General features: G+C 42.2%; 1 protein-coding gene across 22 annotated transcripts in view; it reads left to right on the top strand.

Moving 5' to 3' along the window:
• Positions 1-17,203, top strand: part of AKAP13 (A-kinase anchoring protein 13) — a 335,560-nt gene that overhangs the window by 109,934 nt on the left and 208,423 nt on the right. For all 22 annotated transcript variants that reach the window (XM_043554751.1, XM_043554750.1, XM_043554737.1 and 19 more), the window contains exon 3: positions 14,821-14,968. In XM_043554751.1, the coding sequence (XP_043410686.1) occupies positions 14,821-14,968 (148 nt within the window). The remainder of the gene's footprint in view (positions 1-14,820; positions 14,969-17,203) is intronic.

Genomic DNA, 17,203 nt, shown 5'->3' with positions numbered 1-17,203 from the left:
AGTCTCACCCTCATGGAGTTTACAATCTAGCAGTTTCCAAAAAGGGTCTGAGGTAGTCCCTACATGCATCACAAAGCTAGTAACAAGTGAAGCAGGTCTTCCTTGTCCTGGGATTGCAAAGCCTGTGGTCTTACCTCCCAAAGCAGTGCCTCCCATTCTGTACCGGAAGCTTCCCTTCTCAGTCTTGATGTAGTAGATAGTGTCCCACTTGCCAACTTTGAATCTCTCTCCAGTGGTCTTTGTGGTTTGTTGTATGCTGGGTTAGGAATGAGACGTGGCCAGGTGTGGTTGAACTTGACTGCCTGCGTTCCCCTCCCTAGGCATTGCCCACACACATGCCCATTGCCCACACGGGGCAGGCTCAGGGAGTTGGAGGAAGTCTCGATCTGCATGCAGTGGGTGAGGCGTGCTGTGTTAGGTCAGGTGAGGAAGCCTTTCACCTGAGGAAGGAGACCAGGTATCCACCCGGGAAAGAAAGCCACTGTCTTTCTTGTTTCATGCTTTACTACAATCATCTTACTGTCATTGTCAGGTGACAGGAGGCTAGGCAGGTAAAGGGAGCCCCGTGGCCAAGTGGAAAGACTTGAGGTGTACACACCTTGGTATGTTCTGGTGTGAGTGTGAGGACAGAAGTCGAGCTGGTAGATTGAAGTTGACGGAATGCCCCTCCCCACTTCAGCCTGCTCCGGGGGGAGCCAGGGAGGAATAGGGAGCCAGAGAGACTGACTTATCTAATCCTCTCTGTTCAGTTCTTTCAATAGATTCCCATCAAGAATTAATAAAAATCCTTACGTTCTCTTCATTTTATCCAAATATCTTTTCATCAGCAAAGAGGAGACTGTCTCTTTAAGTGTTGGTGTGATTATTGTAGCTGTTCCAGAGAGTTGTGAAACATTTGTGGGAGGGAGAGGGGTGTGCGTGTGTGTGTGTGTGTGTGTGTGTGTGTGTGTGTGTGTTTTGTAAGCCACCAGCCAACACCCTCTGACCAATTTAGTTTTGCCTAGTTTTAGTTTGGTCTGAGAGGCAGGGTTGAGCACTGAAATGAAAAGCTCATATACTCCGAGTTTGCAAAAACTCTCTTTGTTTTAAGGAACCCTTGCCATTAAAGACACTATATATATTCAGTGATTTTCAGACTTTTTTTGTAATTTGATTTCTTTTCCAGCTGAAGTTTCAAGATTCTTCCCCATTGGGGAGAAGAGTCTGTAACAAACTCCTGTGTACAGGGAACTCAGCAGGGTTATTGAGCGCCACCTGCTGGTTTTGGTTTAATGCACCAAAAAGGCGGTGCTTGGAAGGAAACCTTTAAGAATTTGTGTATAATCTTAGTGTTGCAAAATTATGAGGCTGGAAGACATACGGGTTTTGATTATTATTAGTAGTAGTACTTAAAATAATAGTTTTGTGTTTGCATTGGGAAGGGGGATGCTTCTGGCTGGAATATACACGTGTGATTAAGAACGAAGAAAGCAGGTTATAGGGATTTCACTGACCTCTTTCTTCATCTGGCAAAAGGTTAGCCTGGTTGAAATAAAAATTAAGTTTAAATGTCCAATAAGATCGTTAAATATTTTCTAGCCTTGAAATCAGCCAGAGTCTCCGTGTATATGGAATGAATTTAGTTTATGCCAAAAGTCATTACATTTCTCAGTGGATTTCTGTTATGTTACTTGAGGTACTTTGAAGCGCCTTTTAAGGAAAGCTTTATAAACAGACAGCTTTGCTGTCCAGTCTGGAACGTGGGCTTTCTTCTGAGGAGAATGGAGAGTATCTGAATACTTTTCCACTTAAGAGACAGATAAGGGTAAAGCCCCTTGGTTAAATAAATAGGCATGATGCTACTATATTCTCTTCTTGTCACTGGTCCTTTTGAGCTTTAGTTCTATGCTCAGTAATTTTTTTTTTTTGCCTTATTTTTATTTTTATTTTTTTTAGAGGGAGCACAAGCAGGGGCAGAGGGGAGTGGGGGAGAGAGAGAGGGAGAATATCTCAAGCTGGTTCAGTGTTCACATGGAGCCAAACACAGGGCTCGATCCCATGACTCTGGGATCGTGACCTGAGCCGAATTTAAGAGTCAGATGCTCAACCCACTGAGGTGCCCCTTGTTTGTTTTATTTTTAAAAGACGTTTCAGGAACCACTGACCTAAAAAGTTGGCATAGCGAGACCATTAGATTTTAGTTCTTTTAATTTCTCATCCAGGTGTCTTACGTGTTGAAATGAATTGAAGAGAGGTGGATTGTTCATAGGAAGAGAATCCAGTTAGGAATTCATTTATTCATTATTTCATCCAACATTTACCGAGCACTTAAAGCAGGCATTTACACTTTTAGGCAGTGATGTTGCACTGAAGAAAACAAATATGCTCTCTGGCCTCATGAAGCTTGTATAATACTTGGGAGGAAAGGGAGGAATCAGGGAAATATGTAAATACATGTGTACTCTTAGAATTTATATGATTACATACACATATATGTGTGTGTGTGTGTATATATATAAATACACATTGTACATATATATAAATAAATGCATGTGTCAGATAGTAAAAAGTGCTGCGAGGAAAAAAGGCATCATAAATCAAGAGAGCTGCAGCAGAGGAGTTCATATTTCTCTACTATGGTTGGGGATGGAAGACATTACTGGTGACACTTGAAGAATAATGATTCATGCTATATAAAAGTTTTTTGTGATTATCTTACTTGATCTTCCAACCACGTATAGAAAAGTACGTGGAGCAGATAACGTTGTTAACCTTCCATGGTTCTCCTTGGACTAGAGTATCAAAGCCGAAATCCTTTGCCTCTCCTTATGTCCTGTCTCCTGCTTGTGTGTTCCCTGTGCAGAAACGATGGCACATTACTCCTCAGATGGGCCATGTTGGTTCAAAGCTTGTAGGAATTGGCTAGGCAGACAAAGGATAAAGTCACTCCAAGGAGAGGGAACTGTAGGGATTCTGTTAACACGCAAATCAAGATGATTTCCCTCTTTTCAAAACCTTCCAGTGGCCCAGCATCACACTGAGATCCAGACCAACGTCCTCTCCCCTCCAGTGTTCATTCACTTGCTCCTGCAGACTGGCCTTCTTTGCTGTTCCTTGTAGGTGTCAGGTTGATACTTGCCTGGCACTGGTCATTCTCTTGGCCTTGAACACTTGGAACTTGCCTCTTCTTTCAGGTTCGCACTCAGATAGGACTTCCTGTGGTAGCCTTCCCTGATGACCTTATCCGAAATACCCTTTCGCCCCTCCTTCAGACCCTCCTGTTCTTTGTAATAGAACTTACCCCTGATGTTACTTTTTATAATTGGATCTTCTTACCTGCAGCATAAACTCTAGGAGGCCAGGAGCCTTGTCTATTTCAGTTTAATCCATAGTTCTTAAGACTGCTTGACAGTGTTTGACGATCAGTAAATATTGTGATGAATGAATTCATTTTGCTGACAAACAGATTGAACTTCCAAGTGGTTATTTATGAACTTCCAAGTGGTTATTTATCAGGTCTGTAACTATTACGCAACTGATTCTGTTCTTATTCCTGAGCCCGTGTTTTTTCTACTTCACGATCCTGTGGCACATACTGTTAGAGTAGCATGTTTCGTTTAAAGAAATGGAGGGCACTCAGTAAAACTGAAGGTGTGCGCATGTGCAGGTGCGTGAGCCCATGCTCCTGCCCCCCCCCCCCATTTTGTAATGATGCCAGTTGCCCAGAAAACCTTAGCTATTCTGAAACCATACTAGCTACTTTGAACGGATATTAAAAAAAAACAGAAACAAAACATTAAAGTTGCACTGCCCTGCCCAATGATGAGGGGTTTGGGATTTTTTTTTTTCTTCTGGTAGGACTTCTATTTTCTAGCTGGATGGTGACATCATACATTTATGTTAGTTCTTGTCTTAGTGATTCTTGGGGTACTACTTTGCCATAACTCTGCCTTAGAAATCTGCCTTTTATTTTCCTAGAATGCTGGTAAATTAGGCAGCACAAATGTAACCCCTGTGTCCTCCTACAGTCAAAGTTTGTGATGTTCCCCTCTGGAGTAGATTTCTGTGTACGGAAGGCCACAGAATGGCACTTCGGGGTGCTCCCAGAGATGGAAGTACAGAAGTTTGATATTTCTTTGAGGTTTGCCAGTGTATGATATTTTGTTGGCTTCATTATATTTAGTGTTGAGAAACTCTCAAATCTGACAGATGTTTCCAGAATGATTTTGGATTCAGCGTGTAGCCTCTTACTTCTCCCTCACGTCAGCCCTGTCCACTCATTACAGCTATCATCTCTTTCAAACAGAACGTGACAAAGGCAGGAGACGATTTTCCAGTGGCCTGTGCTTGAGATGGGCCGGTGGGAAGCCTCTCTCCCCTGACTTGCTGAGCGGGGCATCCTGGGCCACCGCTGATGACCGCAGCACCTTATCCTTGGGTTTCCCACACTGCTGTTGATACAGCTTCAGCCTTTGCTTTTTGGGCTTACTCTGTGAAAGCACTCTGAGCCCCAAGGGGCAAGACCTGTCTTGTCTCAGTACCTTCCATGTCTGCCGTAGGCCTCACCAAGCGCCCAGCCAGTGTTCAGTTAACTGAAGGAAGGCATAAGCAAAGCAAGCTTAGCATTTTGCTTATTTATAACATTTTAAGTTTTGTGTTTTAGAAGGATGAAATGTTTTTGGTTCAACCGAACAAACATTGACTGAGCACCTGTATATCAAGATACTGAATGTGCAAAGGTGAACTGGGTACCAGTTGCTTTTCCACCTCCAGTTGTAAATGGCATAGCTCTCAGAAGGCATGTTCCTGCTGGAGATGACCCGTGTTGAGCTTTGAGCAGCATTGGGCATACCCGTGTCTCCATAGCAGCTTTCCTGATCACACCCGTCAAAGGAGAGTTTGGGTACCCATCTCCCCTGCCCCTAGATGCCAATTATAGCACTTAACCACAGGGCATCCTGTCCGCGTGTATGTCTCTCTGGGCTCCTGGAGGGCAGGCACCAGGAAGTTTTCATAATTCCAGTACCTGGTGGGTAGCAGACACAAAATATATTTAAACAGAAGGCACTGTGTGCTTGTTCAGCATGAACAGATGAATGACAAGGCAGTGGTGATGAGAACAGAGCAGAAGGAAGGGCAACATACAGATTCATGTTCATTATGTTTCTGCTGATTCACTTACCTACCTGATGGACTGGAATAGAAATTTTATACTAGCAGTAAAAAAAATAATGAAATAAAGTAAAATATGCTAAAGGGAATTTCAAACATTTAAGGCTCATTTACATATCAACGTTAATGTTTAACATTCATATTTTCAAATATTCATATTTCAGAAACAATCCCAATACTAACGGATAATAGTTCTTTGTATACTTGATGGCAATAAGTTACTTGAAAGTTCGTGAACGATCATTAACTCAGTGTAGCTTTCTACCAGGTTAGTACAGATTAACAGTTGTATTTTGCCTCAAAGGCTTTTGTAGTTACTGAGGGTATTATTAACAACAAGCTGGTTAACACAGAGAGAAACCTGAAATATTTTTAGCTGGTGGGAAATGAACTGTATCATGACTCTAGGAAGTGATATTTATTTTAGTTTAGCAAATGAGCTCTCCGGAAGACCCGGGAAAATACGTGTCTTGAGGTTTTCCCTGCAGAGGCTCAGTTGTGGCTGCCGTTAACAAGAGCAACATGGTAAGTCTCCTCCTCTTTCTTGGTGGCCCTTGAACTTGGGTTCCTCTGGGGTTCAGAGGATCCTGTTTCTGGGTTTGAGGCACAGGACTAGGTAGATGAAAATGGTATGTTGTGCAGAGGCTCGTTAACACGAGGGTCTAGACCTTGGCTCTCTGTCACCTGGGGTTCTCGCCTGGGCTCAAGGCTCTTTAACTGGGTGCAGGACCTGAGAGTCTGGCTCGCCAGCCCAGACCTCTTCCTTCAGCCCGACCTGCCGACCACCTGCTGGATGTATGCTGTCTGCTTTCCATTCCGCTGAATTGTGAAACTTGACATTTACAGCTTATCGCCCTCCTTTTCACTCATTCCCCTAGGCCCCCCTCAATTTTTCCTCATGAGATACCCCTTTTCATGTCCACTCTCTTCCTATCTTTGTGCGGCCTCCAGATAGTCAGCTACCATATTTCATCAAATTATTTTCAACAGAATGCTTTTCTCATATGTATTTCTTTTCAAATCATCTTAATGCCATAGCAGTTTAAACTTTTTTTTGCTTCCTTAAACCATGTTTTTGTAATGTTTTCCACACAGATGGTTTCCTTGCCTCTGTTCTCTTTTTTCCTTCTTTAGGATACTGCTGCGGATACAAACCTTTCTAGAACGTTCGCTGCCGTTAACATGTCACCCTTCACCCCTCTCCCCGCAGTTTTCTTTCCGTACATACCGCACAAGGCTCTAGTTTGCCTTCTTGCCTACACAGGTCCAAGTGTGAATCACTTGGCTTGCCATTAATATTCTATGTGAGCTGATCTCTGCCACATTTATTCATATGGGTATGCCAGAAGTTCCTGTTGCTAGGTAAGCACTGTGAGAACTGTACGCAGGGACACAGTTCTTGCCGTCCACAAGCTTCATCTAATGAGAAATATATACAGTTGACCCTTGACTTGCACGGGCCCACGTGTATGTAGATTTTTTTCTCCAGTAAGCCCATTGGAAAAGTTTTCAGAGATTTGCTATAATTTGAAACAGCTCACAGATGAACCATGTAGCCCAGAAATATTGAAACATTAAGAAATTGCGTGTGTCATGAATGCATAAAATATTTGTAGATTCTAGTCTATTTTATGGTTTACCACCATAACATACACAAATCTACTGTAAACAGTTAAAATTTATCCAAATGTAGGCTCGCAAACACTTAGAGACCATACCTGGTGTCACTTGCAGTTCAGAGAAATGTAAACAGACACAAAATGCAGTGTTAAATAATAACAGAATGAAATTAATCACCCTGCAGTTTCATAGCCACCCCTTAGTGCTGTCCCAGTGAGCGCAGTGAGCTAGAGTGTTGCCAGTATCTGCTTCCACCCCCGCCTGAGGCTTATCATCTCCACATGAGCGGTTGGTCTCTCCAGGAAATTGCATATGGCAGTAGAAAGTGATCTCTGGGCGTTCTCACTTATTAGTACTTGAGTTTTGGGGAGTTCAAAGTTGTATGTGGATTTTTGTCTGTGGCAGGGGAGGGTGTCAGTGCTCTCAACCCTGAGATTGTCCAAGGGTCAGCTAATCACAGGGGGGTTAGATCATTGCTTTTGGTCGTCATGTCTCTTACCTTCTTTAGCCTGGAACATGGCCGCAACCTTTCGTGATCTTTTATGGCATTGACGGTGTTGAAGAATACAGTAATCCCTTCCTTTCTTCAAAAGCATGTTTCTTATTTTTATTTATCTGATATTTCCTTGCAGCTAGATGCATTCTTGGTCAGAGCACTACATAGGTCACATTGTGTCCTTCTCAGGGCATCACACATGGAGGCACATGTGTTCATCTGTCTTTATTGGGATGTTTATTTTGATCACCTGGTCAAAGTATTGGTGAATTTCTTCACTGAATAAATACCATGTTTTTTCTCCCTTTAATAAAAAGCAGTTTGTGGGGAGACACATTTAAGACAACGTAAATGTCTTTTTCTTCCTTGGACTTTCTCCCCAGATTGGTAATTGATCATTTTTTCTAGAATCACTTTTTAGTGTTAGGGTTGCAAAGGGCTTACCCCTTTGCACTCCGGCACCCTCTCTACCAGTGAGGCTTCATCATTCTGTCATACTCCGGAATTCTCCCTTCTCCTCTGTTTAATTCATTTATATGGTATTCTTATAGACTCATGACTTCCTGTTTTTTAATTATTTGTAGTTTGCTAGTGTTTTTAATTGTTTTGGTCTTCAGATTGTCCCAGATTTGGCCAAGGAAGCCACTTCAGTGTGCAACATGTCACCGTCTTTTTTTTTTTTCTTTATTGAGCACTTCCTTATTTTCTGTCAAACACAAGATGTTCCAGGCTCATCGTGTCCGTACCCTGATCCTAGGTCTGGAAACACCGCTTTTTTTGAGTGGCCCTGGTTCCTTTAATGGAGAATGGTGGTTAGTGACCAAGAGCTGAGCGTTAGGTATGCTCACTGCTCCTGGGTGTCCTTCTGTTGTGTGAGCCTTTAATGAAATTGGAAACCGGCTGCCCTGATTTTCCAAGGGAGAGACTTTCTTTTCAGACTAGGGAGAAACTATAGCTGACTGTCAGTCTTTGGTTGCTTTAGGAAATGATTGGGCAAAGGGGTCTGTCAATTGCCTATATTCTTGTATTTAAAGGAGAGAATGAAGCTCATTGCATGAATGCAAAGAAGTGTCTGAATTGTATAAAGATGCACTTTGGAATTACTGTTTCAATACTATAATCACAGACACCTCATGGAAAGATAATACTTTGGACTAATGCTCAACCTTTACTTGGTATGACTTACCTCCTTTGTTTCACTTTCCCCTGTGAACATCAGGGAGAAGCCTTGTCATTTTGGCAAACTGGGAAATTGATTTGGGAAGGCCTGTAAACTTCTTGAAGATTCTTGAATGAGGGGCGCCTGGGTGGGTCAGTCGGTTAAGCGTCCAACTTCGGCTCAGGTCATGATCTCGCGGTTTGTGGGTTCGAGTCCCGTGTCAGGCTCTGTGCTATCAGCTGTGCTGATAGGACAGAGCCTGGAGCCTGCTTCGGATTCTGTATCTCCCTGTCTCTCTGCCCCTCCCCCACTTCTCTCTCTCTCAAAGGTAAACATTAAAAAAAATTAAAAAAAAAGATTCTTGAATGAAAGGCAGTTATTATTAACAATTTCATAATTCTGGAACCCTGCAAGAATATCTTTACTAAATATATATGTCTGCAGTATGTAAAAAAAAACCCCAAAAACCACTCTCAGGAATGTAATTTAATTTTTGTACCCCTTTAACTTTGAATATTTGATTACATATAAATTTTTTGAGAAATGGTTTTTTTGGAAATCTTGTATTTTGAAGAATTTTAAATTTACATAGAAATCGTTAAAGTATAGTACAGAGAAATCCCATTTACATTAAACCCGGATTCAATGTAACATCCTGCCTTATTTGCTTAATCGTTGTCTGTCTTTTTTTTTAAAGTAAGTTGCAGACATCATGCTCCTTTAACCCAGATACTTCATTGTGTATTTCTTAAGAACAAGGATATTGCTCTTACATAACCACAGCACAATTAGCAAAACCAGGCCCTTTAATGCTGGTACAATGTTAAACCTGTAAGCCTTCCTCAGATGTTGCCAGTTGTCCCAATAATGCCCTTCATGGCAATTTACCTCTGCCTTTCAGCTGCCAACCCAGAATCCTGTGTCACATTAGTGGGCAAGTCTCTAGTCTGGAGCATTAACTCAGTCTTTCTTTGTGTTTCATTAGTGATATTTTGGAAGAGTAACTGGCCAGTTTTCTTTATAGAAGGTCCTCTTCCCTTGGGTTTGTGTGCTGTCTACTGAAGACTGGATTGAGGTTATGCATTTTTGTTGGGGACACTGTAAGTGATGCTCTGTCCTCTGTGGGTGTCATCAGGAGTGGTGCTGGTTTCATTATTTATAACATTACCTTTTTTGCTAACTTGATTCAGGTGATATCCACCAGGTATCTAGTTTTCCTTTTGTAATTTATAAGTGAGCAGACTATTTAAAAAATAAGGATTTTTTTTCTTTTGAAAAGAACCCATCTGTATTTGAAAATATTGGAAAACAGAAAAGCACAAAGTACATTATGAAATTGGCTTCAACCATCCTAGGTATAGGTACCTGCTAATAAAGTTTTGGTGTTTTCTTCCTTCTCAAGTGTGTTTTGAGCACCTGCTACTTCCTATTCTAGACTAAGGGGATATCACAATGAATAAAATGTGCTCTCATGGCGCTTATATTCTAGTGAATAATAATAGCTATTAATTCTTTACTTATTGAGATACTGTGGCCAGATTCTCGCACAGAGAGTTGTGACACAGACTTTTCTTTCCAGGAAGCAACTTCATTCCTGCTGGCACCGCTCAGTTGGGCTCGTACCCGAAGAACTGAGCACCAAACATTATGTGGCACAGTTTTTTATACATTGCCGATTTTTTTTGTCTCCCGTATATGGTAACACACGCAAACATGTAGTCTGATTAAGTGGTCTCATGTTACAGAGTCATGAGGGATGTTATCATGTACATGCATAGCCAGGTTACCTTGAAGGCCCCCCCCCATTTTTTTTCTTTCCTTAGGGAGGGGACCCTACCACAATATAAATGACAAATAACATGGTATTCGTTTTAGGTGTACAACATAATGATTTGATATATATATAGATTACAAAACGATCATGAAAATGAGTTGAATTAATATCCACCCACACATAGTTACACATTTTTTTTTTCTGGTGATGAGAACTTTTAAGATTTACTCTCTTTGCAACTTTCAAATATACAATACAGTATAATAACTGTGGTCACATCCGTTGTATGTTACGTCTGCATTACATTGATTATAATTATTATTTGTTGAACATGTTATTATGTCCCGTGAACTGCTTTAGGTGCTTTACTTTTTATCACTTATTTAATTCGTACAACCTTATGAGGGAAGTGTGATTGTTCTCTCTTACAGCGGAGAATTTAACATATCCAAGAGGTTAAGCAGTTAGAAATTGACGTGCCATGCGGTGATTCAGCCAGAGATCATCCTCTTACCCACCATGGCATGTTAATACATTAAAAGCCAAATTTGAAAGTTAGAAAACAAATTGACTTAAGGTGGTGATAATATATTGTTAAAAAAATGTTTATTTTGAGAGAGAGGGAGAGAGAAATGGGCAGAGAGGGAAGGAGGTAGAGAGAGAATCCCCAGTAGGTACCACACCCAGTGAGGAGCCTGATGCGAGGCTCCATCCCATGGCCACCAGATCACGACCTGAGCAGGTATCAACAGTCAGACCCTCAACAGCTGAGCCACCCAGGCGCCCTAGGTGGTGCTAATACTGATCTTTCGCCAGCTGAACTCGGGCACCATTGTTAGCCATGAGCTGGGATGCTTTGTACTTGGCTAGGATTTTCTCTAATAGCCAGCCCTCCACCATCCTCCTCATAAGCACTCACCCCGTTTCCCAGGCCTTGTCCATTCCCACACCCTAATCTTCTCTCTCCCATCCCTCTCCTGCTTTGCCCTTCCCTGTGCCATTTTCCTCCTGATCCAGATACTGTCCCCAGGGAAAGGAAGGCCCCGGGCATAACTAGGATCTCGGGGGCCTGGAGAGTCTGTCAGCAAGATGATGGGTCTCCTAGGAAGAGAAAATCCTTGATCTAGAAAAGGGAGATCTGTTCTTTGAATTCCAGATTGGAAGTCTGGGGAAAAAAACGTTTGTTTACTTATTTTTTTTAAGTTTATTTTTGAGAGAGAGTGAGTGGGGGAGGGGCAGAGAGCGAGCGAGCGAGAGAGAGAATGAGAATACCAAGCAGGCTCTGTGCTGAAAGCGGGGCTTGAACTCACGAACTGTGGGATCATGACCTGAGCCAGTCAAGAGTCAGACGCTTAACCGACTGAGCTACGCAGGTGCCCTTGTGTTACTTACCAATAAATATGTAAAGGTGATTATGGTACTCTTAGTACTGTATGTCTACTATATACCCGAGTTAAAGATGGGGAGAACTGAGACCCCGGCTACCGTATAAAGTTCTGTTTTTCTTGGCAAATAAGTGACTGGCATTTAGGACTACGGTGCCTTCGTATTTGGGGGATCACCAATAGTAACAAGATGGGGCCTGGTATAGGTTGTCTTTTTCCATTAGTTCTTTTGGCATCTGTCAGCAGAAATAGTCCAGATTCAAAAAAGTGTCAGGTTCGGGAATACATTTCCCATTAATGCAGAAGCATGGAAAATACCGTTGTGGGGAGAGCACTCTGTTTCTTCGGTTTACTGGAGAAGCGGAGATGTAGAACCTCTCTTCCTGGGACTTCACTCCAGAACGTCTTGAAAATTGCCCTCGTTAGTAAGTTCATCTGTGGTGGTTAGATGCGTGACAGACATAGTAACCGGGTAGCCAGGTTGATCTGTCTGTTCATTCCATGGGGCTTGTCCTTCCCATGAGCAACAAAATCATATACCGGAATATTCCTCAGGGAAGGTGTGGTTACAGCAATCATCTCAACCAGAGTTCTTTTTAGATCTGTTTTTCATCCTTACTTTTCAGGCACCACCGCACGAGCCTAATCGTGCAGCTCCCGCCTGCATCACTGTAGGTGCACTGTCCCTGCAGTGAAACCGGAGCCATGTGGCCCACGGCAGAGTGACAGTGTTGACTGTCTGCTCCCGTGACTTTGGGAGGGCAGAGGGTGCTCCTCCAGGGAAGACAGGTGCTGTCGTCCCGGGTGCCTTTGGAATCTGAATTTCAGGTGGCTCTGAGGTGATTGAGGCTTCTGGGGTCCCTTCTCTTTAACATTTTGGGTAGTTTGACTTAACATTAAAAGGAAAACCATTGAAGCTATGAGAGCTTTAAAGCTTCTATATTTTGCGAGTGAAGAAAGAGGTTGATGTTAGCCATCTCCTCTGTCCTTCATTAAAAGAAGGCCCCAGATATCACTTAATATCTTGGGCACAGAGTCTACTGTCTTCTAGCAAGATATTGGGTCTCATGTGGAAATCCCTGATCTTGAGAAAGAAGATATATTCTTAGACTTCCAGGATACATATCTAGGTGGAAAAAAAAACAAACCCAGATGTTTTGTTTTGTTTTGTTTTTCTTTAAAAGTCCACAGTGTAAATAATTTAGGCTGACAGGCCATACAGTCTCGGGGAACCGCTCAACTCTGCAGGGGCTCATTATAGTACAAAAGCGTGGCCCGGCATAAGACTTTACCTATGGACGCTGAAATTTGAACATCAGATAATTTTCACATGTTAAAAGATTTTTTTTTTCAACCATTTAAAAGTGTAAAAAACCTTTCTGAGCTCTTGCGCCATATAAAAACAAGCAGAGAGCTGGATTGTGCCCGCGGGCCCGCCTGTGGTCTAAAGGATGAAACTTCAGAGCTCTCATTTTTTTCTTTTTCCAGGTTATAATGGTATTTCGATACCTTGAGAAGTTTGTTCTTCTCACATGTGCTGCAGACATTTTAGCTGGTTGCGGTTTATCATGCCAACGGGTATTAAAATTTTACCAGCCTAAGCTTTTCAAACATGTTTCCAAGAAAAGGACTTAGGCATGAGTCTCCATTATAATTCTAAATAGCGACTGCAGCCAGGGATAATTCTGTTGTACCGACTGTGCTGTTCCTTGTGTTAGGGTGCTTTGGAACTTTCCAGTTCGGCATTTGTACATAGTAAGTCACAGCTTATTTGTTGCTCATTGTGACTTCTTACGTGTTGCACTGAGCACATTTGAGCCCCTACCATGTACACAAAGCACTGGGAATAAGTGAAGAAATAGGCCTTTGAGGCTTTAGGAAATATTTTGAACTCTGTTTCCAGAATCAACCTATTGGAGCATTTCTGTTAATAGGCTTGGTCCTAAGTTTGATGTTACGATTTCTGGTTTTCGGTGTTTAATGGGACTCTACCTGCTGCTCCATTTTGCTGCCAGGCTTGGTAAATTGTGGCCACAGGGTGGCATGGTTCTCTAATAGACTTCATTGGTGTTAAAATGGAAAAGAAAAAAATACTGCAAGGCATGAGAATTCTCTTCCCTATTGTAGCCTGGCTTTCTCTAAATTGGTTTTTCCATAGTACATTATTGTTTTTCTTTTTTTTCATAGTGCATTATTAAGATTTAGATAATACTAAACCCCAGTGCTTTAAACCTCGGTGCTTTAAAATCTTTTGTTTATGGAGACAACATGAATTGTATAATGTTTATGATTGGGAAGATGGTAATTAGGACTGTATTTTATAGATTTTATTTAATTTAGACAGTAGCCTCCATTAAAAAAACTAACCTGTAAAAACTAGAAAGAATATTTGTGAATAAATGAGAGATGTCTTCTCAGTAGTTGCAGAGTCATGGGCAAAGGTACTGGCAAGTTTCTGGTCTGATTGCAAGGGTTTGATGGAGGGTTGGGTAAAGAAGGGTAGGGATTCCAGATGGTCAGGAAACAGATTAGTAGAAAAGTGACCGTCCCATCCATGTAGATTAAGAATATTATCGTAGGCTGAGAGCAGAATATGTTCCAAGAGTTTTCATATATTAGCTGGAGGAAGAGAATGTATTATCTCCATTTGTATAGACAAGGAAAGTAGGGTTAGAGGATTTGAGTCAAGTCTTTGTGGGTGGAGTTTAAACCCAGACTTGCCCAGAGCCCAAACGAATGCTCTTTGCACTCGTCCAGGCAGGCTCAGTGGAGACTGTCCTTGTTGCAGAATGGGTGGATTTGGCAGCGATGTCTGGGGTGTAGAATTCAGAGTTGTTGCTCTGGGCAAGGGGCATTCTGGTCACAGGGATGTGACTGTTTAATATGCCTCCTCCATCCTCTTGGTCTTATTTTTGGATTCTTTTGGTTGGATTCCTTTCTTTTTAATACCATTCATCAAGTAAATATCCCAAATGTTACCTTGTTAGTTTTCTCCTTTGTCTGACCACCTCCACTGAAAGGGAAGCTTTTAGGAGCACAGAGGTCTTCTTTTCAGATCATTTTGTATTCTCAGTGCCTACAATTCTTCCTGGCACACAAGTGCTCAGTGTTTATGTTTGTATAACCTTACTAGAAATGATACATTTGATTTTTCCTGAAATTTGATGTTTTGTGAAGGTAGACTCCCAGGAGGAACCTGACTAATGCAGGCTTGCTCTGTCTTTCCTTTTTCTAGGGCGACTGTGTGGTTACGGTGTTGCTGGCTGAGGAGGACAAAGTTGAGGATGATGTAGTTTTTTATTTGGTATTTTCGGGTTCCACCCTCCATCACTGCACAAGTACACGGAAGGTCAGTGCTGATACGCTGGAGACCATTGCTCCTGGTAAGTATTGGGTGGAATCTTCACTGGCCTTTGCTGGTTCTCAAGTACTTTTTTTTAAAAAAACTTTTATTTGTTTATTTATTTGTTTGTTTTTTAGAGAGAGAGAGAGAGCGCACAAGCAGGGGAGGGGCAAGGGTGGGTGGGGACAGAGGATCCAAAGCAAGCTCCATGCTGACCAGTTGATAGCAGTGAGCCCAGTGTGGGGCTCGAACTCATGAACCTGAGATCATGACCTGAGCCAAAGTCGGATACTCAACTGACAGAGACACGCAGGCATCCCTGATTCTCCAACACTTTTATTCCATGTTCATTAGTGTGGAGTAAGAGGAAGAACGGATCAGGGTGACAGAACTCTTTCTTGTCAGATCTTTATTTTAAATACGCATTAAGGTAAAGCATTTTGTTTATATATTGCTTATTCTACGAAAATCTGAGACTCACTAGAAATTAGCAGAATAAAATGGTGTCATAAGTTGAAAGATAAAAATTAGGATCAGCAAAAATATTAATTTATTAGAGTATTGAGGTTTGGGGGAAAGTAAAACATGTGGAAGATTCAGGTTCTAACGTGGCTGCCGTGCTGTGACTGCAGATTTGATGCTGAATGTCACGGGCAAAAGCAGAGGTAGAATGATAAGTAACACAGGCCTCAGAATCTAAGAGGGACCTAAGAATCTTTCATGAAAGCCAAACTTTCCAAATTATGGTTCATGGTGGAACGAGGACCATGTTTAATCACTGTTTAACAGAATTCAAAGGGGAAAGTATTTACTCATTAAAAATTCTTTACAAAGTCTCAAAGTCCTTGCTACTTCCACCGGAAACAGCTGAAAAAATGGCTGTCTCTTCACCTATCACAGTACCTAAAGGTGTGCCGACGTGTGTTCCGAGATGAGCTCATTTCCTTAGCTGACCTTGTTTCACAGTTAACAATGAACCACTTTTCATCAGAATGCAAAACCGGGCACACATTGAGGGGTAATCCCCTAAGAAGTGTTGACAGTTAACTTGTTCTTTAGACAATAAAGTAGACTTAGTTCTTCCTGAAATGTTTCTTTTTCCCAGTGTTTTTATGTAACACTGATTCCACTGTGTTGAAATAGATGGTGTAAAAAAACTACTACTTTACCAAGGGCTTTTAATATCTAGTCTTGCCAGTATTGGATCCTGTTGCCAGTTTTTCATTGCTGTGCCATTTAATATAAATTAGCTTCATGTCTGATACCCACCAACTGCTGGAAATTATCCTACAGTTAAGAACTGAGGTTTATGACAGTTGAAAGCTGTATTTAGCTTTCTGCTTGGCAGCAGTGGTTTTGAAAAACACAGTACAGAATTTAAAGATTCTTGACAATTCCTATGAATATCTGCCCCCCGCCCCCCACCCCTGCAAATTTTTAGGGATTGGAAATTTAACAAGGAGTTCAGGATAGATACTGATTTCTTCTCTAAAGCATATTAAGTATCCTCCTTTGTAACCTAAAGCTCCAAACATCTTGTTTCCTGTGATGTATATCATGTCAGAAAGGCTTATCTGGAACTTGAGGTCCCCTCTGGAGCAGGTGCCATCCAGTGTCACCATTGCTAAACACCTGCCACGTGTGAGAAACAGTCCTCAGCAAAGAGAGTCGTCAGTCCCTGACTGGCGCACGTGTAAGAAAGAGTGTCCGTAGATACGGGGCGGATGCCAGTGGCTGTAAGAGAAAGGTCAGGGGTGTCAAGGGTGTAGCCCTGCATCCTAGTTGTGGTCCTCAGTCCCAAGTACCAGCAAAGTCCATCCCCTGGGAGATGGATATGCCCGGCAGCTCTTGGGCCTTCGCTGGCAAGGCACTGACATCAGGATGGACGCTTATTTTCCTGAGCTTCATAAGCCCCTTGTACTTGTACGACAGCCCAGAGCTCCAAGTTCGTTCCAGACCCTTACTGATTTCCAACCTTCCTTCCTGAACTCTGGTTCCCATTTCATCCCTTGCCTTTGGTTGTTGTTGTTGTTGTTGTTGTTCTTCTTCTTCTTCTTCATTTTTAAAAATTTTTTAATGTTTATTTTTGAGAGAGAGCACGAGTGGGGGAGGGTCAGAGAGAGGGAGACACAGAATCCGAAGCAGGCTCCAGGCTCCAAGCTGTCAGCACAGTCCGACTTGGGTCTCGAACCCGTGAGCTGTGAGATCATGATCTGAGCCGAAGTCGATACTTAACCGACTGAACCACCCAGACACCCCCTTGCCTTTGGCTCTA

The sequence above is a fragment of the Prionailurus bengalensis genome, chromosome B3 (assembly GCF_016509475.1).
Source record: "Prionailurus bengalensis isolate Pbe53 chromosome B3, Fcat_Pben_1.1_paternal_pri, whole genome shotgun sequence".
NCBI lineage: Eukaryota > Metazoa > Chordata > Mammalia > Carnivora > Felidae > Prionailurus > Prionailurus bengalensis.
The sequence above is the reverse complement of the archived record's forward strand: the minus strand, read 5'-3'. Positions and strand labels throughout refer to the sequence as shown.